Source organism: Equus caballus, chromosome 3 (genome assembly GCF_041296265.1).
Source record: "Equus caballus isolate H_3958 breed thoroughbred chromosome 3, TB-T2T, whole genome shotgun sequence".
In the NCBI taxonomy this organism is placed as follows: domain Eukaryota; kingdom Metazoa; phylum Chordata; class Mammalia; order Perissodactyla; family Equidae; genus Equus; species Equus caballus.
In genome coordinates this window covers 36094736-36115932 of record NC_091686.1, presented here as the reverse complement: position 1 = coordinate 36115932, position 21197 = coordinate 36094736, and the positions used below count along the sequence as shown (strand labels likewise).

The window sequence follows — 21197 nt, the reverse complement described above, 5'->3', positions numbered from 1 at the left end:
AAAAGGGTAGGCGTGCTGACCCTATGGGGTCAAATTCACATTTGTATGGGTTTGATTTTTCCGTATAAATACTTAGTTGTGGCAGTCAGAATGCATTAATAAATGTATTGAATAAATACTAGTGATGCTATTAATGTGTTAGTAAACAACGTCAATATGAAATGTACTGTTCTTTCTGAAGTTATACCAAAACTAATTGATTGGAAATCAGCTGCACTATTTAATACTAAAAGAAAGGATCCTCATCAATAGATAGAAACATGGAGACCATGTGTAAAGCCTGCTGTGCATTCTAGAACTAAGGAGCTAACACATACTGTCACCAGCCTAGACGTATGAGACCAGACAGGGCAGGGCATCCTCTCCAGCCACCCCAGAAGAGAGTGGAGCCTGACCTGAGGGCTGCTGGTGAGGGTGAAACAGCCAGGGTGGGGGTCCCCTGAATGTCCCCTCACCAGTGGAAGCCCTCATCCACAGCCAGAAAAACAGGAAGGTGTCAGTTCAGCTCTCCTTCCAGGGCAGCTCTGACAAGGCCACTTCCACAGTTCAAGGTGCCATGGCTGCCCCCACTCCACATTCTTCTTCTGGATCCTTTAATACCCTGGATCAGGTTACAGTCACACGAGGAGCCCTTGGGCCCTCCAAGGCAACTACACTCTTGCCTGTTCTGGGATGTGACACCGTAAAGTTTAGTCCTCAGAGTCCAACCTTTTTTCCAAGTGTGGGGGACACTGCATTCACTGTAACCACCAAGTACTTACACCACGCTCCCTCAGAAGCGGAAGGGAAGGATTCTAACTGCCACGAGAGTCCGAGCAAGAGATGCCACCTGCCATCTGTTGATCACTGTGCACAACCAGCCAGGTCCAACAGGTGTATACGGATTTATCCATTTATTACCACAAAGTCCACTCTGAGCCAGAGTCACTCTTGCCCTCTGCCAAACTGCCAGCTGCTCTGGGGAGGTGTGACCAAAGTGGTCACTGAGGGGAACCTCGTATACTGAAGGGGCACCTGCAGCTTCCCACAGGGCAGGGTGACCCTTCTGCCATCATCGCTGAGACTCAGCATAGTGACTCACGACAGCGATTTGGGGCGCCTGTTTCTTCTTTGATCTGTGGACCGTAGGCATCTACTGTACTGGGGTTCCTGTGTCGGTGGTAGGGGCCCCAGTCTGCCCGCTCCTGGATAGTTGTCTGCTCTTCACTTCTGATGGAACTGTAGCTGATGAGAGTCTCTTTTGAGGCTCTGGTGATGACAATCTGTGGAACGGCAACCTGCTTCCTGCTCGACTTCACATCAGGTGTCTCTAGAAGGAAGAAAACATCCAAGTATTTAATAAGTCTGTGGAAAAGTTCTTCCATAAAGCAGACAATTTCTGTGTGAGGGCCGGAGCAAAGGAATTAGATTCATGGTTCAGGAAAAGAAACAGGTGAGGTTGAAGGCAGCCACAACCGTGTGTGAGCATGAGCATTCCAGAGCTTAAACAAGCTGACCACTCAGCTACGAGAGTGGAGGCCCTAGAGGTCCTCTTTCAAGGAAGAAAACAGAAGAGACACTTCCACCATCCACCAGGGAGAGACTGAGCTGCCAGCTCAGGTGACAGATGTTGGAAGGAGAGAGGAATGCAGGAGACAGAAGGCAAAATGGCAGGGCCTGCCCCAGAGGCGAAGGTTCCCACGTAGTTTCCAAAGGATCCTAACCTGGTAAAAGCTCTCTGTACAGAACTTTATCCATTGGAATCCTGTAGAAAATGACATTTCTGAGGTTGGCCACAACATTTTCTTAAACTCGTTAAGGTTACAAAGAATGCACAGGACTTGTGAAACGCTGAGTTTGTCAAACATTACACAACACAAAGGCAGAAGCTCCTCCGCGGCCTCATCTCCCAGCCTGCTGCCCAGGCTGACAAGCTTGAAGCACACCCTCTCAGCCTCTGGTTAAAGCACTACAAAGAGAGGGCGCGCTCTCTGCACATGTGTACGTAAACAGAGTTGGAATACTCCTGTCATCACATACTTGTTAGAAAAACACGATTACGCTGGTCCTATTGCAGCATGCTTTGTTCCCCACTTCATATCTCATGAACCTGGCCACATGGGGGGACGAATAGTAGTTGCCTGTTCTGTGCCAGATGTTGTTCTGAGCTAGAATAGTGACAGTAACAACCCACAACAGCTTCTGAAGTCTGTCCTCTTACGACCTGCGTTTGACCTGCGTTTTACAGACAAAAGAACTGAGGCACAGAGAGGTTAAGTCACCTGCCGAAGGCTGGGGGCAGAGGGAGATGCTGGGGTCCAGAGCCCCCCTCAACCTTCAGTGCTGCATCCACAGCCTCAATTGCCAAATGACCTATGGCCAGCACTGGGCACTGAGAGTATTCTTTTTTTGTCATTAAGCCAAAAACTGCTTTTTATCATATTATGCATTTAATATAAATTGGGGCGTTCGGTTTTTTCACATTGATTTATACAAGCTTTTTATATATTAAGACTACTTAAAATGTTATGAATATTAATTAAAAAATAATACATGATTAAAAATTGCATACGGAGTGATTTTCTTCTTCCAGACATGTCACGTGTGCACGCACACACCATCGGATGCACTTGGCTTCACTCTGTGGAAGGCTGTCTTGCAGCTGACCACGTGGCTTCGCTGAGCCTCACGTCTGCACACAGGTGCCGCCCCTCCTCTTCCATGGCAGCCTGTGTGCCACTGTCTGGGGGCCCACTGATTACGTACCCACCTCCCTTTGAGGAACATAATTTAGGTTATTTCCAGTTTTTATCTCCTTCAAACAATGCTGCAATGAACATTCTTGCATTTATGTATTTACACACTTTTGAGGGTTTACCTATTGGGTAAGTTACTAGAAGGAAAATTTTGGTAAATATTGTCAAATTATTTTCCATAAAGATATCAACTTATATTTCCACTAAGAGCCTATAAGCATGTTTCTCCACACCCTCCCCTGGTTCTTGTCAATTTTCTGAATCTTTTCCCATGCCATAGTGAACATGGGAGAGCTGACCCCGCCCCCGCACGGGTCACCGTCGACTCCTCTGAAGCTTTGCCCTCAGCACGGGCAGGGTGAGCACCTTGTCCCTCATTCATGGGCCAGCGATATTTATTGCTGTGGATGCATGTCACACTCTTTCCTCATTTTCTACTTTCACCTTTGTATGTGTGTGAGAGCGCTTTTTGTATATTTAGGAGATTCACACTTAGTGATTTGTGTTGCAAATAGTCCCCTGGCTTTTTAGCTTCCCTTTGTTGCTTTTTGCAGCAGTCAGATTCATCAGTCCTTTCCTCATGGCTTTTTTAAAAAAATTTTATTTATTTCTTTTTGAGGAAGATTAGCCCTGAGCTAACATCTGCTGCCAATCCTCCTCTTTTTGCTGAGGAAGACTGGCCCTGAGCTAACATCCATGCCCATCTTCCTCTGCTTTATACGTGGGATGCCTGCCACAGCATGGTGCCAAGTGGTGCCATGTCCACACCCGGGATCTGAACAGGCAAACCCTGGGCCACCGAGAATCGGAACGTGCAAACTTAACCGCTGCGCCACCAGGCCAGCCCCCCTCATGGCTTTCAGAGTTTCTCAGACTAAAAAAAGGCATTCCCTACCCCAGACTTATAAAAACATTTATTCATTCTCATTCACATTTTCTGTTTAGCCTTTTGACTCGTAGAATTTTTTGAGAAGTGACTGAGGTAAAAATAATGAAGCCCTGTGTTTTCTCGATCGTCTAGTGCATTGTCCCAGGCCAGTGAGCGCTCTCTCCATCTCTCCCCGTCTTTGACACCACAGCTTTACATGAATCCCACGTGAACAGGAGGCACTCTGGATGACACGCCTCACGTCAGAGAACTCAATCCCTCCCACACCTCTGCTCTTGCAGGTGCTTCCTGCAATTCTTACATTTTTATTCTCCTGGGTGAACTTTAGAATAATTTGGTCCTGTTCCCAAAAAGACCTGCGGTGTTTTAATAGGGGTCACGGTTATTTTAAAGATAAAGGGACGATGAACATCTTTACATTATTGAGGCTTTCTAGTCCAAAACAGGACTTCTTTTATCTTCCTCAGAGTTTTAAAGCTTCTTCGTTTAGAAACATGAATCTTTGTAGGGTTCTTGGTACGCCCTACTTTTACTGGTGTTCAATTACTGCCTAACAAATTGCCACACGTTTAGCGGCTAACTTAAAACAGCGCATAACATTTATCATCTCAGCTCCCACAGGTCCTGAGTCCTGGCCAGAACCCAGCTGTCCGCGGGGCTGCAGCCCCATCTGGACCTGGGGGCTTCCAAACTCTCCAGTTATAGGGAGAATTCAGTTCTTCGTGGGTCAAGGCCGGGAGCCCCCCTTTTCTTGCTGGCTGTCACGGGGGGTCTCTTGCGGCTCCTCTCACAACATGGTACTTTACTTTTTAAAAAATTTTTGAGATATAAGTGACATGGTAGCTTACTTCTTCATAGCCACCCCTCTGACACTTCTACCTTTTTTAAAAGGATTCTTTGATTAGGTCAGGTTCAGCCAGGATAATCCCCATTTTGATTAAGTCAAAACCAGAGGATGAATGGCCTGATAACAGAAACGACGTCCATCTGGCTCACGGCTCCGCCCGCCCTCACGGGGAGGGGATTGCACAGGGCCTGCTCTCTGGGACAGATGGGGCCTCAGATCCTGCCTCCCACATTACCCGACCGCCTTCAAGAAGGAGTCTGACCTCCACTAACGACGTGTCAGAGCGTGATCTATCTCTCATTGGCCTCTCATGTGTGTTGCAAATATATTTTGAGCTTATCATTTGTTTTACATTTGTTTATAGAGGACTTGGAGAAATATTTTACATTTTAGTGTCATCAAATCCTTCACTATTTCTTTGTAATGTCTTTGCTTTGAGGCTTAGAAAGATGTTCCTCATTGAAGAATCAGATTAAAATTTACATCTTATTTTCTGTAGTCGATTTTTGCATTCAGACTTATCCATCTGGAATTTATCTGAGCACACAGGAGGTTACAGTCCAACTTATGTTTTTCATTAAAATGTTAAGTAATTTTCCTAGCATGATTTATTGTATAATCCTTCCTTTTCCACTTACTTTTGGTGCCAATTTTATCATGCACTAAAATAAATATATACACAGACACACACATACATACATAGTAGGGACTTATTCTGTCCATATTTCCTATTTCACTGATCAGCTACTCTTTTACTGGAACTACATTATTTTAATTATAATTTTTTATATAGTTTTCAACTTTTTATTTTGAAATTATAAATTCTCAGGAATTTGCAAAAGTAGTACAGGGTGGTCCCATGTACCCTTCACCCAGTTCCCCCAGTGGTAACATCTCACATAACTACAGTAAAATAGCAAAACCACGACACTGGCTTTGGTACAGTGTGTTTTCTGTGCCATTTTATCACATGTAACCACCACCAAGATCAAGCTCCAGAACTGTTCCATGCCCACAAGGCCTCTGTGCTGCCCCTGGCTAGTCAGCCCCTTCCCCACAGCCACGCTCCGCCACCCTAAGCTCTGGCAGCCACTAGTCTCTTCTCCATCTCTCTAATTTTGTCATTTTGAGAACATCATGTAAATGGAATCACACAATATGTGGCCTTTTGAAATTGGCTCTTTTCCCTCAGCATATTTTTTAATAGCTGTTAAATGTTCCTTAAGTTTTTCTTCTTTTTCAAACATTTCTTGCAATTATGCATACTCTACCTTCAAAAAAAAACTTACAGAAATATTTCACACATATGAAAATAGAATAATGAGTACCCACAGGTGCATCACCTAATTTCTATTTTGTCACCTTGTTTTATCTTTTTTTACTGAGGTTTTTTTTTCCTGGGTATTTTCCAGCAAATCCCAGATATATAATTTTACCCATCAATAATGCAGTATATCTCTATCAGTAAGGATTTTTTTTGGCATAACCACAATAGCACTGTCACTTGGATGAAAATTATCATTGATTCTTTATTACCATCTCATACCCAGTTTGATCATCTCCAGAACGACTTAGCCCAGGTCCAACACTGCATTTGGTTCACGGGTCTCAAGTCTCCTATGACAGTCCTCTCTGCGATGGACTGTTTGTGTCCCCTCAAATTCACCTGTTGAGGGCCTAGTCCCCAGTGTGATGGTATTTGGAGGTGGGGCTTTTGAGAAGTAGGTTTAGATGGGGTCATGAAGGGGGAGACCTCACGATGGGATTCTTGTGCTCTTGTAAGAGGAGGAGACCAGAGCTCTCGTTCTCTGGCCATGTGGGGACACAGCAACGAGACGCCTATCTGCAGGCCAGGAAGGGGTCCTTACAGGAACCAGGTCAGCGGCACTCAGATCATGGGACTCCCAGCCTCCAGAATCATGAGAAACGTCTGTTGTTTAAGCCTCCCAATCTGCGGTATTTTGTTATAGCCGTCCAAACAGACTGAGGCGCCCTTCTTTTTTTCATGTCATTTATTTGTAGAAAAATCGGGGTCATTTTTTCAGTAGAATTTCCAGCATTTTGGAATTGGCTGATTGCAAGTTTGTGGTGTGTTAATCTCTATAATGTGTGTATGTTTGTGGATTTTGTAGTGCAAAATTTTAAGCATATCCAGAAGCAGTGAGAATAGTACACTATACCCCAACACACAGCTGCCACAGTTCTAAACTCGCAAACTTCGCCCTGCCCCAGCACCCCTGGTCACTCCTACCAGGTAGCAGCTCACTCCAAACCTCAGCAGCTGAAAGCGACCACTGCATCTCCTCACGGTTTCACAGGTCAGGAATTCAGCACAGGTTCTATGGGCAGCTCCCATCTGTGGACCCCAGGTGGCTGCCGTCATCTGAAGGCTCAACGGGGCTGGACATGCACGACGGCCACTCATAGGGCTGGGGAGTGATGCTGGCTGCTACACGCTGGGTGCTGGCTCAGCCGGGAAGACTCAAAGGTAGGGGCTGGAGTCACCCAAAGGCTTGTTCACTCACAAGTCTGGCCAGGGCAGGAAGGGCCCAGAGACCAGGACTGCTGACTGCAGCGCCCCACAGCATGGTGGCCTAGGGGTCCAAGCACCAGCCAGCATTCCAGTGAGCAAGGCAAGACTGCAGCACCTTTCATGGCCCAGCCTCAGAAGTCACTCCTGCCACATTCTATTGCTTACAAGAGAATGTCAAGCTTGCAGAGATTTAAGGAGAGGGAACACCCCCCCCCAAGTGGGAGGAGCATCAAGGTCACACCATAGAACACGTGGGAGAGAGGAGTTGTGGCCATCTTTGGAAAACACCGTCATCCACGTGTACACTCCTTCACTTTGCATCAAATCCCAGACACGGTCTCCATTCACCACATCCATTTGTACTTAAATATTTTGGGTGCAGCTCAAAGAGACAAGGACTCGTGTATATTCCATGTTTTTAGAGGCATAATTCACACAAGGTAAAATACACAGTTTTTAAGAGTTCAGCTAGATGAGTTTCCACAACTGTACATATCTATGTAATCACCCAAACAAGATGCAGAACTCTCCATCACCCTACAAGGTCCCCACAGGCCCCTTTCCAGTCGGCGAGCCTCCCCTACCCCAGCAATCACTTTCTGATTTCTATCCCACAAGAGTAAAACCAACTTTTAATAATTTTATAATACACAGTATTTTTGGCTTGTTTGGAACTCTCCACTTCTCCAAGGCTTTTATGGTATTAGGTTAATTTAAAGAAACTTTGACTTCCAAAAGTTCTAACTTTTCCAAATCTAATAGGGAAATTCCTCAGCTTTAAAACATGACTGAGAGAGAAGATGCGCTTCCCTGGTTGAGATGTTCTTCCGGGCAGGCCACATGTGCGTCTGCTCTTCTGAGCCCTGCATGCTGCTCTCTGGAAGGCCACCCGGCCCAGCTGCTCGCCTCCGCCACCGAGTCGCCCCTGCTTTACCCATCTCCCTGCAGCACTCAACACTGAGGACCAGTGCTCTTCCTTTCTTTTTTAGCAGCTTTATTGCTGTTACATACCATAAAATTCGCCTGTTTAAAGCATACAATTCAATGACTTTTGGTAAACTTTCAGAGTTGGACAACCATGGATCCACTTTTAAGAACATTTCCATCACCCTCAAAAGACCCCTTTGCCCATTTGCTGCCAATCCCCACTCCTAGCCTTAGGCTTCCCTCTCTATGAACCTGCCTTTTCTGGACACTTCATACAAACGGGATAATAATACATGTGGTCTCACATCTGGCTTCTTTCCCTCTATCGTGCTTTGGAGAATCCTTCAGTGTGCAGCAGGTGTCACTGGCTTGTTCCTTGTTATTGCTGAGATGTCTCATTACACAGAGAAACCACACTCTTCACTTCCTTTCTGGACACTCCATCCTCACTCTTGTTCTCTGGCCTGTCCCCTCCATATGCATCTTCTCTCGCCCCCTGAAATGAGGGTGTAACAGGCAGTTCCCTGCCCAGCCTTCCCTTGGTGGCAGAGGCCCAGCCCTGGAAGTTGCACGGTTGAGCTCATCCTGGAGAGGCTGGGCAGGTGAGGCCCACCGGGGGAAGGTTCTCTTTGCTGACATGAAGCACAGACTAGGCGCAGTTCTGTCTGGAGTGACCTAGAGCCGTCCAGCTCTCTGGGGACCGTGGATACTGCGAGTGGCAAAGTGCAGACACACAGTCCTTGATGTCGCTGCCGTGCTGCTGAGCAAACCACCGAGCGCCCTGCCTCTGACCCTTCTTTCCTTTGGCAGACAGTGAACATGTGGCAGTACAGCCGCGTCTGGGTGGCTTTTTGTGACTGGCCAAGCCTCCTGACAGACTGGTAGTATTCTCCAAACCTCCTCCCTGGGACTCCGGCCCTTCTTATGGTCTTCCACCCTCAAGTGAGGGTTCCTACATCAGGATTTGAAGTTCAGGCCTTGCCCCAAAGCCCAACACCCTCATTTCAAACTGCTTCCTGCCCTTGATGACCCCACAGGTGCCTCAGTCTGAACCTGGCAGGCCCAGCTCCTCTCTCCCTGCGGGCCAGCATTCCTCCTGTCCTCCTTCCTTGTGTGACCCACCAACCATTCATTCTCATGGTCCCTAAAGCCCACCTTCTTGGCTCCTCCCACTTCCCCCCACACCTCATAGACAGCAGGTTCTGCTGGTCTACCTCCTGGATCCTTTTGGAATTCCTATTTCCACTGCCTCATTAGTTCCCACTCAGTGACTGCAATGGGCCTCTGACAAGTCTCCTCACTGCCCAGATGGCATCTATTCTGGTGACAGAGAGACTTTTCCGAGGCACAAACCCCATCACACCTCATTTTAATTATTTAACAGTTCCATTTCCACAACCCACATGACAAAACTAATAAAAGACTTCATACTCTGGCTGCTTCTGTGGCCTCATCCCCTCCACCCACACGCGAAGGTCTGGCCTCACTGGGTGGTTATGAAGTGAATAAATGTGCCAAACTGTTTCACCCTCCTCCCACGAACGTTCTATTCCTGCCTCCACCCCTGCACCCAGGCAGAGAGCTCCCACAGCCCTTCTTACACATGACGACACTCCAGACAGGAGCAGACTCCCAAGGTTCCATTCCAGTCTGTGGAATGTTGAAGGAACCACAGTGGTGCCAAGAAACACCCAGTGCTCTGGGGTAACGTGGGTATGCCTTGTGTCCGGACACTGCCAAGCCCCTCTGGACCATCTGTTATCCATCTATTCCTTGGGAACTGACCTAAACCTTTACTGAACGTGTATTTCCCACCTAGAATCCTGGATACTCACCTGCTACATAAAGGTCCTAAAACCCGGTCCCTCGTAGGGCACGCCCCTGCTATTAGTGTCCCATCACTCAGGCTCCTGTTTCCCCCTTTCCCAAACTCCTGGAAGGTCCACTTCTCGGTTTCGCTCCTTCTGGGCGTGTCCTACCTTCGACTCCAGATGCAGAAGGCCGCTGCTGCTTGGCCGCCTCTTCCTCCTGATGGAAGCTCTCCACAGGCTGAGTGTCTGGAGGCTTCGCAGGCTCTCGGGAAGGCCTGTCCGTAGACCTGCCCCTAGCCTTTGGGACTGAATAGGTGCACCCCTTCTTTTGTTCCTCACCTGCAACGTAGGATAACTAATCAGACCCGTAATTTACCGAATTTAGGGCAATGGATCCCACCATCCTTCGGTCGCCTGCTTTGGTCCAGACTGAGATAAGACAGCCTGCAAGACTTGGGTCGCTCCGTCTCCCTAAACACGGCTATTTCCGTGGAGGAAGATTCGAGAGGCACGGTCATCAGGAAGGACCCAGGCGCAGGGGGGGATGGCGGGGTGGGGCGCCCAAGAGACAGGCCCCTCGGGGCGGACCCGCTGGCCCTTGGACGCACTCCCAGCCCCGCGCCCGCCGCGGCCACCGGGCCTCGCCCCGGGCGGGGCCGCGCCAGGGAGACGGGGGGCGGCGGCCCTTTACCTTTCCCGGGTTTACGTTTGCTTTTGGAAAGGCCCATAGGCGAGCCACCCCGCCCTGCGGGCGCGGCCGATTGACTCACAGACGGCCGCTGACGCGCGGGTCTCCACGGCAACGCCTCGCCCGCGGGACAGCTGTCCTCTCGCGAGAGGGCAGGAGCCGGAAGTGAGGGGCGACCCCGGAAGTTCCCGCCCCGCAGAGCTGGTCGGGGCGATCGACGCCGCGGGGAGATCGCGTTCCTCCGTTTCTCCGTGGGCCGCCGCTGCCGGACTGGCCATGGACGGTGAGAGCAGCTGCCCTCCGGGGCCACGCGGGGCGAGGCCGCTTCTCCCGCGGGCGGGGCTCCAGGCCCGACCCCGGACGCCGATCCCCGACCCCAGACCTGGACTCCGGTCCCCAGACCCTGACCTCCTTCCCCAACCCCCACCCCCAACTCCGGTACTCGCAAGGGACATTGGCCTTTGAGGCCCTGAGATGTCAGGTCAGAGGGCACCGGAAAAGGAGACAGTTGGCACCACTGTCCCCGGAACACCACTAAGAGCAGTGGGAAGAGCTCAGGCAGAAAGCACTCACTACGTGCCAGGCACGGTTTGAGATGGAGCTTTATGCCCCCTGCTGCAGATGGGGTCACAGAGGGGCAGAGGAAGCCTGTGCAGGACACGCCCCGGGCGGTCTGGCTCCTGGTCCTGGCTCCCGCTGCCTGCAGCACCTCCTCGGGGCCCACTCTGCCGGCTCTGTGCTCAGGGATGCCAAAGAACAGGAAGAATCAGTGATAGAGTGAAGCCACGTACGCTTGCTAGGCTGTTAAGGGCTGGTGTGATGGAGACGTGGTGAAAATCACTGAGTCGTGGAAAGCTGCACAGCCATGTCATTGTCATGAGGGGAATTCTATACAAACCACCTCAGAGAGGTGAGCAGCATCGCTTCCTCCGTCACCCCCACACAAATGTTGGTTTTTGCTCCACAATCCACTCAGCTTTCAAGGGCATTTCTTCTGCCCATGTCACTTTTCTCCAGGGTTAGTTTTGCCTTGGCAAACCCTGCTCTTCAGATCCTGTTCCTACCACTCACATCTAGATGAGAAAGCAGTGAGGGGGGTGGGGGGTAGAGGGCGACTCAGGTCACACACTGAGTGCAAGGGCCCGGCCACACCCAGGCCAGCCTTGTTTTCCCTGCAGTCGGCACCCTGCCTGCCACCTGTGTCAGGTTAGCTCTGTTTTCCGGAGTCATGGCTGGCAACTTCGCCTTCACGGTGCCTGCAGTGGTCGATGGTGGAGGCGCGGAGCTTATCTGAAGAGTGGGCTGGGCTCTGAGCCCGGAGCCTTGATTTGCGTTTGTCAACACCCAGCACCCCATTCTGGTTACAGGATTTGTTTCTCATTCTGGGCTAGGGTGGTAAACCCTGTCAGGAATCATTCTCCAAATTTAGAAATCGAATGAATTGAGATAGTTTTGAGATGCACCTGAATCTGCCCAGCTCTTGCTTGTGGTGAGTAGTAAGCTCGATGTCAGAGGAATTAGCCACTGGTACACTCAGGTCTCTTTGGTTCCTCGCGTGTGGATAGGGAGGCGCCTGAGCCTGATTCAGTGGCTCAGAAGTGGCAGCTGGGTGGGTCATTTCTGTCTGTGGGCCACCTTTTGACAGTGTAAGAGTCATCACTCTGCTATTTATATCCGTTTACTTTTGGAGAGAAAGAGTATGTGAAAAATAGCCTGTCAAGTACTGAGCCTCATTAAATTGGGAAGGACTCCCAATGGTCCTTCCTAAAGTTGCCTTAATTACAAACTGCCATCTTGTGTTTTCCCCGTGGGCCGTGCACTGCATCCCAGACCTCATTTGCCCGCACACTAATCCTTGAGGTCTGCTCATGCTGTCCTGGTGTTGCCTGTGAGGGATCAGAGGTGCAGGAGCTCTGTGTTTGCCCAAGCCCTGTGGCTCACAGGAGCAGAGCTGGTGCACTGGTCCTGTGTGGAGGGGGCTTCCAGGCAGGCCCCAGTCAGTGCCATCCGTGCTTGCATTCTGTCCAGCTCTTCATGTCTAGGGGAGTCTTAGTGACCCCATCTGCTTGTTAGAAGTGCATTTCTTTAAATCCTCAAACCATCTCCTCTCTTTGCAGATACCCTGTTCCAGTTGAAGGTATGTATCACGTGACCGGTCACCCCAACCCTGTCTTGCTGGTTAGCGAATGGGGACACATGGTGTAAGTCACACTCAGAGGGACAAATTATAAATTGGGTGGTCTCTGCACAGTGCTCAGCCTGACTGACGACAAAAGGGGGTTATTAAGTTGGCTTGATGGCGTATTAACTCTTTCCTTGTCTCGGGCTGAGTGGAAGCAGGTTGCTTGGGCTCTTCCATGCCAGAGGGAGGGTGTTATCTTTAAGAAACACAGCGGGGCTGGCCCCATGGGGTAGTGGTAAGGTCGCACACTCTGCTTCAGCGACCCAAGTTTGATTCCCAGGTGCAGACCTACACTGCTCGTGGGCAGCCATGCTATCGGTGGCAACCCACATAGAAAATAGAGGAAGACTGGTACAGACATTAGCTCAGTGACAGTCTTCTTCAGCAAAAAAAAAGAAAGAAAGAAAGAAAAAAGAAAAGGAAGATTGACAATGGATGTTAGCTCAGGGTGAATCTTCCTCAGCAAAAGAAAAAAAAGAACACAGTTTGGGTATTGGGTGCACCCTTCGATGCTCCACTAGGCATTTAAACCTGTGGCTCAGAGCCTCTGTAAGCACACTGCAGGAGTGTTCCGGGCAGCTGAGCGTTCCTCCTGTCTGGAGTGGCGTGTGCACTTCTGATTAATCCAGGGTAGGCTTCTGCCACGTTTCCCTTAAATGCCCTCACCCATGGTTAGTTCTGAAAGTCTGGGCAGGAGTGATACACGCAGGCCACCACTGTAGCTCGTCACACTGGCTTTGCCACAGACGGGAGGGCAGGGAACACTGAGGCCTCGGGCGCTCTGTTCAGCAGACTCGCGTGGAAGGGGCTATGTTGGGTGCTCAGAGTCAGAAAATCTAGATGTTCCTTCCATGAACGTAGGAGTGTGAGGGAGGCAGACAGGAAACCCTTTCTCTAGAACAGAGTCCCACGTGCCTGGGGGAAGCCGGGGCTGTGGAGGGGCCGAGGGGCGGCACGTCCTCCCAGGTGGTGGGTGTTGCAGGCTGAGGGGACGCCGCCAGTGGGGCCAGAGTTCGGAAGCCAGGTGGGCCTCCGGAGGTTGCTCCTTCCCTCGGCTCCTCGGAGCATTCTGCCCACCAGCCTCCTGGTCAAGTGAGGTCTGTTTTAGGGGCTCTTGTGGTCCACTCTGGCCAGGGCTGGGCTGGGCTGGGCCCTCCAGGAGGGAGAAACTCTGTGAACCATGCTGTCGAGGTAGGAGGTTGGGTGTTCGGGGGTCCCTGCTGCTGCTGGCAGGTGGATCCTGGGGCATCTGCTGAGGAGTGGGCTTCGTTTAAAGGCAGTGGGAGCTGCTGGAAGCTTCTGTGTGAAGGGGGAAGGTGGCCAGATGTGTCCTTTAGGCCCTCTGTGGGCCGTGGAGGGAGGGCCAAGACTAGGAACAGGTAGGCCTGTGAGAGTCCAGCAGGCAGGGAGTGAGGCGAGGGTGGACGTGGCATGAGTCAGAAGGACAGAGCGGGCCACTGAGCGTCAGGAGAAAGGGGCAGGGCTGGGGGTGGAGGACGGGGAGAAAGCCTGGGCTTCCGCCTGGGTGGACGGGGTGCCTGCTGAACGTCCTGTGTGGGTGGGGGGCCCTGGTTCTGCAGCGCAACCAGGATTTGGGCTGCAGACACACAGAGCTGCGGGGGGGCATGCTGAACGCTGTAGCCAGGAGTGTGGTCGCTGGGTGCTGCCCCATCACAGCCGCATCCAGCATTTGGAGCATGGGTAGTACGACTAAGGAACTGAATTTTTATTTTTAATTAATTTGGGGTAATTTAAATAGCCACATGTGGTGAGTGGCTACTGCACTGGACCGTGCGGGTTTAAAGAGGTGGAAGGAGGGAAGAACGTCAGCATCAGGGGCAGCGGACGCTGATGTGAGCTGCCTGAGGAGCAAGGCTGACGTTTAGGAGCTGATGGCAGCCTCTGGTCCGGCTGCCTTCTTGTTGTCTGCGCATTTCAGGGCTGAAGGGCAGAGGCAGGCGAGAAGGAGGGGGTCAAGGCCGTGGGGTTGCATGATGCTCCTGACACCTGTGGTGGTTTCTCCTCTGCTCCCAGCTGCTGACCAGGGGGCAGAGAAGCTGGTGCAGGACGATTCAAGGTCGGTGGAAGGAGGGCTTCCAGGGGGCTGAGGCCCCCAGGAGCTTGGGCAAGGGGCCGAGGCCCGGGCTGTGCGGAAGGAAGGCGGGTCGGGGGCAGAGCTGCGAAGATGGGATAGTGGTGGTGGGAAGAGAATTCTCTCTAAAGAGGGCCACCCTCAGGGTATGGCGATGTCCGCCCTTCTGACAGACTTACAGGCTGAGGTGTGTTTCACATAAACCTCGGGCTAACTCACCTAGGTGACCCAGTCTGTGATGTTGCTGGGACAGAAGTGACCAGTGGGAAGACGCCCACGAGATGGCAGTATGTGTGAGAGGGGCTCAGGGCCAGGCAGCCCACTCTCAACCCACTCCATCCAGGTGGTGGGGGCCTGCGCCAAGCCCTCACGCAGCCGACCCGTCATCCTGGTCCTGGACTTGGACCAGGGCTGCAGAGGCCCGGGGAAACAAGATGTGGTTTCCTGTAGGGTCAACAGTTGGGTGTCAGGAAGCTGCCTGCGTGGCCTGGCAGCTCCTCACGAGCACAGATAACACTCGGAGGTGTATTTCCATCTGGAATTCTGTATTATTCCTCTGGGTAGCCTGAAGCAGGTTCTGTTGGGTTTTTTCCCTGAGTTGGAAATCCATCCGTGAACAGAAGTAGGGATTGTAGGAGTTGCCTTTTTAACTTTCTGCTCTGGGGGAGGGTTGGATTAGGATACTCTGGGAGAGGACAGACGTCTCAGAAAACCCTTCACAGCCTCTTCCCTGACAGCCTCCGAGAGCCTGCTGAGTTTTCCCTGGGCTCCTCTGCCTGGGGGCCAGGGCCTGGCAGAGTGTGGGGAGCAGGGAGCGGAGGCCGGGGGCTGGCTTCAAGTGTCTGACCCGCGTCCTATTTCTACTCAGTTCACGGCGAAGCAGCTGGAGAAGCTGGCCAAAAAAGCGGAGAAGGACGCCAAGGCGGAGCAGGCCAAAGTGAAGAAGGTGGGCCTGCGCTGGGCTCTCCCTCTCTGCCCGCCCTCTGCCAGTTCTGTCTCCCTGGGGTGTCTTCTCATGTGAGGTGCCCCCACGACTCACTCGTTCCTTCCGCATGAGGCCTGCAGCGTGTGCATCGAGGGTGTCCAGAGCAGGAAGATTACGCGCCGCTTTGTTCTTTTTCTTGAAATGTCCATGCCTTTTATTCTTTTCCAGTGTTCTGAGCTTGCTTTTTTTGCAAATTGCATGGCAAGTGGGCTTCCAGCTGTGCCTACCGTGACCCCATCACTTCGGCTCTCAGTCACCTCCTCCATGTGGTGGAGAGCAGGGCTGGGGGGGGGTCCCTGCCCACACGAGGCCTCTCCAGGGACGGGCTGCTCTCCCAGGGACTTTCTTAACCATGTCCGTGGGAGTGTTGGATTTTGGTGCCCCCTCACCCAGCCTGGGGCTCGCAGGGCACAAAGGGTGCTGGCAGCTGACCCTGGTCTGAGTCCTTCGTCTCCCGCCCACCGTGTGGTTCCTTTGGGATCAGCGTTGCCCTCTCTGGCTTTTATGAGCTGGTGTGAGATGGTTTGGGCAACTTGACACGAAGCTGCAGAGGGCTGAGCGCATCGTGGGGGTAGAGAGGCTGGGAGGGGTGGCCGTGTTTCCTGTTTGCCCCTCTGTAGGCTGGTCTGGTGGCTCTGCCCTGGGACACCCTCGCTCCTGAGCAGGCTCAGAGCCTGGGTGACTGCACGTCCGTGAAGCTCACAGACGTTTCTGATGAGAACACCTGCAGAGGGTCTTGAAACGGGAGCGGCCCCCACGCTAGCAGAGCAGGCAGAGCTTGCGCAGGCAGACAGCCAGGTCGTCCCAGCCGGTGTCTCCCCTCGGTTTCAGGCCCTGCAGCAGAAGAATGTGGAGTGTGCCCGCGTCTACGCTGAGAATGCCATCCGCAAGAAGAACGAAGGTGTGAACTGGCTCCGCATGGCATCCCGCGTGGACGCAGTGGCCTCCAAGGTGCAGACGGCTGTGACCATGAAAGGGGTGAGTGTTTAGGCCACGTGAGCCGCCTTCTGCTGGCAGGAGCAGGGGCTGGCTGGGGAGGGGGAATCCTGCCGACCCTTTGGTTCCGTGGTGGGGTTCCCTCCACACAGGAAGGCCGGTGCCGAAGGAGAAAACAACCCCCAAGATCCGTGGTGTCCTTGGACTTTTCTGAAGTGCTCGCGGGCTGGGTCTCCTTGTGTCTGTCCTTTGGTTGACAGCGTTTCCTGGGGACCTGCCAGGAGAGGGCCCGCGCATCCTAGAGGCCCAGCCTGCCTCGAGCGCGGCTCAGCTTGGCCCAGCCCGGGTCTTGCTGGCCCCGCGTGCCTGGACAGCAGAGGGCCAGCTCTCCTCGAGGGCACTCAGACGCCTGTCCCTGGGGGTGGTGTTCCTTCTTTTAGTCCTGTTTCCTCCTGTGCCAGGTGACCAAGAACATGGCGCAGGTGACCAAGGCCCTGGACAGGGCGCTGAGCAGCATGGACCTGCAGAAGGTCTCTGCGGTGATGGACAGGTTCGAGCAGCAGGTGCAGAACCTGGACGTGCATACATCGGTAGGTCGGCCCTTGATCCGGGCATGTGTTCCCTCCCCAGTGTCACCACGTGTCCTCTGTGCTGGGCCCCTGATTCCTTGCGGGGAGTCTGGACCAGCACACAGAGGTCAGCAGATGAGGGGGCCTGGGGCTGGGGTGTGGTGGCCAGGAAGGCTCTCTGTGCGGGCGACTCTGCATGACACCCAAGGGATGAGAGAGCTGGAGAAAGCAGTCAGGAGAGAGTGGAGCATGGAGAAGGCTGATGTGGGCGGAGGGAGCAGACAGGAAGTGTATCCAGACAGGGTGACCAGAACGGGGGCTGTGGGGCCCTCTTGAGGCTGTAGCGGGGGCTCCTGGGGCCTGGGCTCAACTGCCTCAAACATGACCCCCCAGGTGATGGAGGACTCCATGAGCTCGGCCACCACACTGACCACACCACAGGAGCAGGTGGACAGCCTCATTATGCAGATCGCCGAGGAGAATGGCCTAGAGGTGCTGGACCAGCTCAGCCGACTGCCTGAGGGCGCCTCCGCCGTGGGCGAGAGCTCTGTGCGCAGCCAGGAGGACCAGCTGTCTCGGAGGTGGGCCTGGCACCGGAAATGGCAGGTGGTGGACCCCTGCCATGATGCTGTGCTTGTGAGGGCCGGAGTGCATTCTGGGCTCCAGGCACCTCTGAGGCAAGGCTTGGACCGGGGAGCTCGGCTCAGATGCCCCACCCCCAGCACCCTCCAGGGGCCTGCACAGAGGGCGGCTCCGTCCCCAGTTCTTAAGTTTCAGTTGCATGCCTCCAGGCGCAGTAGCAGCTCACTCTGCCTGTCTGATGGCCTCTCCCCTGCTCCATGCTGTGCCTCAGCATGAGGCTCACACGCCCGTCCACAGCTCGCTTTAGAGAGGGGGTCTGCTCTTCCTGACAGAACAGAAACGAGGATGGAAGGGTGCCTGGCCGTTTTTGGAGCCCTTCACGTGCTATCTCGGGACAGCCTTGAAAAGCAGAAATTGAGAGGAAAAGACCATGGCCTGATGGATGGATGAGGGGCCCAGGGTGGCTCCCAGGGTGGCGTCTTGCACCTGAGTGCACCGTGGTTCAGAGACAGCCCTGGCCCTCGCCTCCCTCACCGGTATTGTTGATTTGCAGGTTGGCCGCCTTGAGGAACTAGCCGCGCCCGGCCGCAGTGCGCCGCCCCAGCCTCGATGCGCAGGAAGGGCCAGGAAGGAAGCCTCTCCCTCTGCACTGCGTCCTGCCTTTCTGCTGACCCTGCAGCAGCAGCCGTCAGCCCTCGCTGCACCCAGCCTCACCTGCCAGGCCTGGGAATTGTTCCTCTTCTTTTAGGGGGGCCGTGGGTCTATGTCCTGGTGAGTTTGCACCAACTTCTGGCTTCTGTGGGTAATTTCTGTGATTCTGGGCCGACCAGCTGGGGGATCTGCAGGCTCCCCTCATCCCCCACCCTCTGAGGAGTTGATGGGGCCTGGCCAGTGGACACCATGTGGATTGTGGGACCTTCACACTCCGCATGATGGCAGACATGCTACTGGTGGTCAGCCAGCAGGGTCAGGGCCCCTCCTGCCAGGCAGGGAGCAGGGAGCACTCCACCCCTCAGACAGACATGGCCCCAGTGGTACACTGAGGAGGTGCTGGGGGCCTTTGTGTGCTGAAGGATGTCCTTGAGGGCCACCCAGCAAACACTCCATCCTGGGGCCTTTATGGAACATCCCAGGGATGAGGTCTCGGCCACTCCAGCCGGGACCTGTGCTCCTGCCAACTGCCTGAGCCCCACTCGGGCTGCTGGGCTCTGAGTCCAGGCGTCCCCCCCCGGGGGTCTGCATCCTTGCTCCACTGCCACCTCTGGAGGGCTATGGGCCCCCTGGGGTATCCTGCGTGTATCCAGCAACCCAGAGTGTGCTGAGGCACCTCCCAGCCACGGAGTGGGCTGGCACAGTGGCATGCTTTCTCTGTCGCTGTCCCCTGTCGCTGTAACGAGTGCCTCCCCACGACTGGCCTCCCCTCCTGCCTTCTGGGCTCACGCCACTTGACCTCAGGAGCCAGGGCCAGTGCAGCAGTGCTTCGAGGAGCCCTCGGCTGCTGCTGCTGCGCAGAGGCTGGCCGCAGACTCCTCCTGACCGCCTGCTGGGACGGCCTGGGAGGGTCCTGGGACAGGCCACTGTCTGGTTTTTTCGATTCCTGAAGTTTACTTCATTTTCTTGAAGGTTCCAGGGCTTTTTATTTTCTGTTTTTGCCAAAATAGAAGGAGCAGGCAGCAGACTCAGAGCATTGGGTCTGAGCCCCTTCGGCGTGAGCTGGTGGGAACTGCGTGCTTGGTCCTGACCGTGGCCTGGCTCTGTGCACAGCTGACCACCACACGCAGCCCTCACAGAGGCCTCCACCAGCTGGCCTGTCCTCTCACCGACAGCTCTTGTGAACAGGAGCGCTGGGGACCTTTACCTTGACTTGCTCTGTCTGACTCTCCCGGCCTCCCTGTGCGCGATAGTCGTGCCAGGAGCAGCCGTGGGCCACGGGGCGAGGCCAGAGGGCAGGGTCAGGCACTGTCCAGCATTTCTTCCACCATGCCGACCTCACCTCCCTCCCTGGCTGGGGTCCCTTGGGGTGCCCACGTGCTGAAGGTTCAGAGAAGGTCCTGAGTATCCTCTCCCAAGGGGTGCAGAGCTCCACGGACATGCTGGGTGGGGGGCGGAGGCCGTGGCTCCTCAAAGGGCAGTGGGCATGTTTGCCCTTTTTCCTAAAATGCTGTTGTGAGTAAACAAGTTGATCCCTGAGAACTTTCTCCAGCTTTGTGTTACTGGTCTTGGGGGGCGCGGGGAGCCATGGGTGGGACCTGCAGGGTGGTTCGTCCGAGGCTGAGGAGGGGCATCTGGGGTAGGGGAGGCAGGTGGTGTGAGGAATGCAGAGTCTCAGGCCCCACCCACACAGATGGAATCAGAACCTGCAGTTTTAAATTCTCTCTAAGTTTTTACCTTGAAATGATTTTAAACTCACATAGAAGTTGCAAACAAAGGATGCGATCTCTGCATATTTCTGTCTGCCAGCTTCCTTCACATCAGCATCCTTGTTAACCACACACAACTGCTAAGCCAGCCAAGCGCCCGGTGGTACTGACTGGCCAGGCCCCCGCCCCCAGTCTGGTGGGCCTCCCGTTTCTTTGTCTTCATGACACAGAAGGCCTTGAGGCATGCTGGCCAGGTGATTTGCAGACTGACCTTCCACTCAGATTGGTGTGACGTTTGCACATGATGACATTGAGGACGGAGCTGTTGGCAAAGAACCCACAGATGTGGCATTGTGTCTTCAGTGTGTCACACCAGGTGTGCAGTGTCACTGTCACCTGGGACAAGTGGTGCCAGCCAGGCTTCTCCCTTGTAAAGTTACATTTTCTCCTGCATTGAGTATCTGCATTGAGTATATGTTCGAAGACTGCAAACCTCGTCATGCTTTGCCCTTGACATTCGTGTCCATTGATGAAATCTTCCTGGTGGCAGTATTCATGGAGATGCCTATTTGCAGTTCTGAGTTCCTTCTCTCCGCTTATTTATTCCATTATTTATATCAACATGGACCTGTAGGTGTTTACTTTATTCTCTGTGTACGTCAGAAGCTGCATCTGTGCGCCTCTGTGGGCACCAGGACCACAGGTTCACACTGCCAGTGAGGCTCGGTCTGGCCCTCCCCCTCCTCATTTCTAACGTATTTGACGGTGAAACCCGGCCATCACGTGCTCACTTCTTGGCTTGTTTGTCTTGTGCACAGTGGTCTCAGGATTGCTCACCGTACCCCTGTGAGAGCCCCTCACTGCCCAGAGGACAGTGTTTGTGGGCAGTCCTCCCAGTTTGTGGTCAGGTGCCCTGCTCGTCGGCGTCCCTGCCCTCTCCAGAGTGTGCTAGTCTTGTGTTAGGTTCATTGGTGTGTATGTCACTAGTGCTCCCCATCCTGGCTGGCTGGCGTGTGAAACATGGCCAGGCCTCTAGAGTCATGTCCCTGCTCCTCGGCCTC

General features: G+C 53.5%; 2 protein-coding genes across 4 annotated transcripts; one reads left to right on the top strand and one right to left on the bottom strand.

Annotated features, from left to right (window-relative positions):
- Window positions 1-200: 200 nt before the first annotated feature.
- Window positions 201-10723, bottom strand: SPATA33 (spermatogenesis associated 33). 3 transcript variants are annotated; one of them, XM_023637542.2, is made up of 3 exons: window positions 10513-10723; window positions 9911-10081; window positions 201-1309 (listed from the first exon to the last, which is right to left on the bottom strand). In XM_023637542.2, the coding sequence occupies exons 1-3, from the start codon at window positions 10706-10708 to the stop codon at window positions 1065-1067; spliced, it is 612 nt and encodes a 203-aa protein (XP_023493310.1). In that variant the 5' UTR covers window positions 10709-10723; the 3' UTR covers window positions 201-1064. The 3 variants fall into 3 exon arrangements, with proteins under 3 accessions (XP_023493310.1, XP_005608568.1, XP_070119348.1); XM_005608511.4 differs by having other exon boundaries at window positions 10434-10551; XM_070263247.1 differs by lacking the exons at window positions 9911-10081; window positions 10513-10723 and adding an exon at window positions 10119-10404.
- On the top strand, window positions 10602-19969 carry CHMP1A (charged multivesicular body protein 1A). Its single transcript, XM_023637543.2, has 7 exons — window positions 10602-10713; window positions 12548-12567; window positions 15573-15650; window positions 16521-16667; window positions 17087-17215; window positions 17588-17775; window positions 18330-19969. The coding sequence occupies exons 1-7, from the start codon at window positions 10707-10709 to the stop codon at window positions 18349-18351; spliced, it is 591 nt and encodes a 196-aa protein (XP_023493311.1). The 5' UTR covers window positions 10602-10706; the 3' UTR covers window positions 18352-19969.
- Window positions 19970-21197: the final 1228 nt, after the last annotated feature.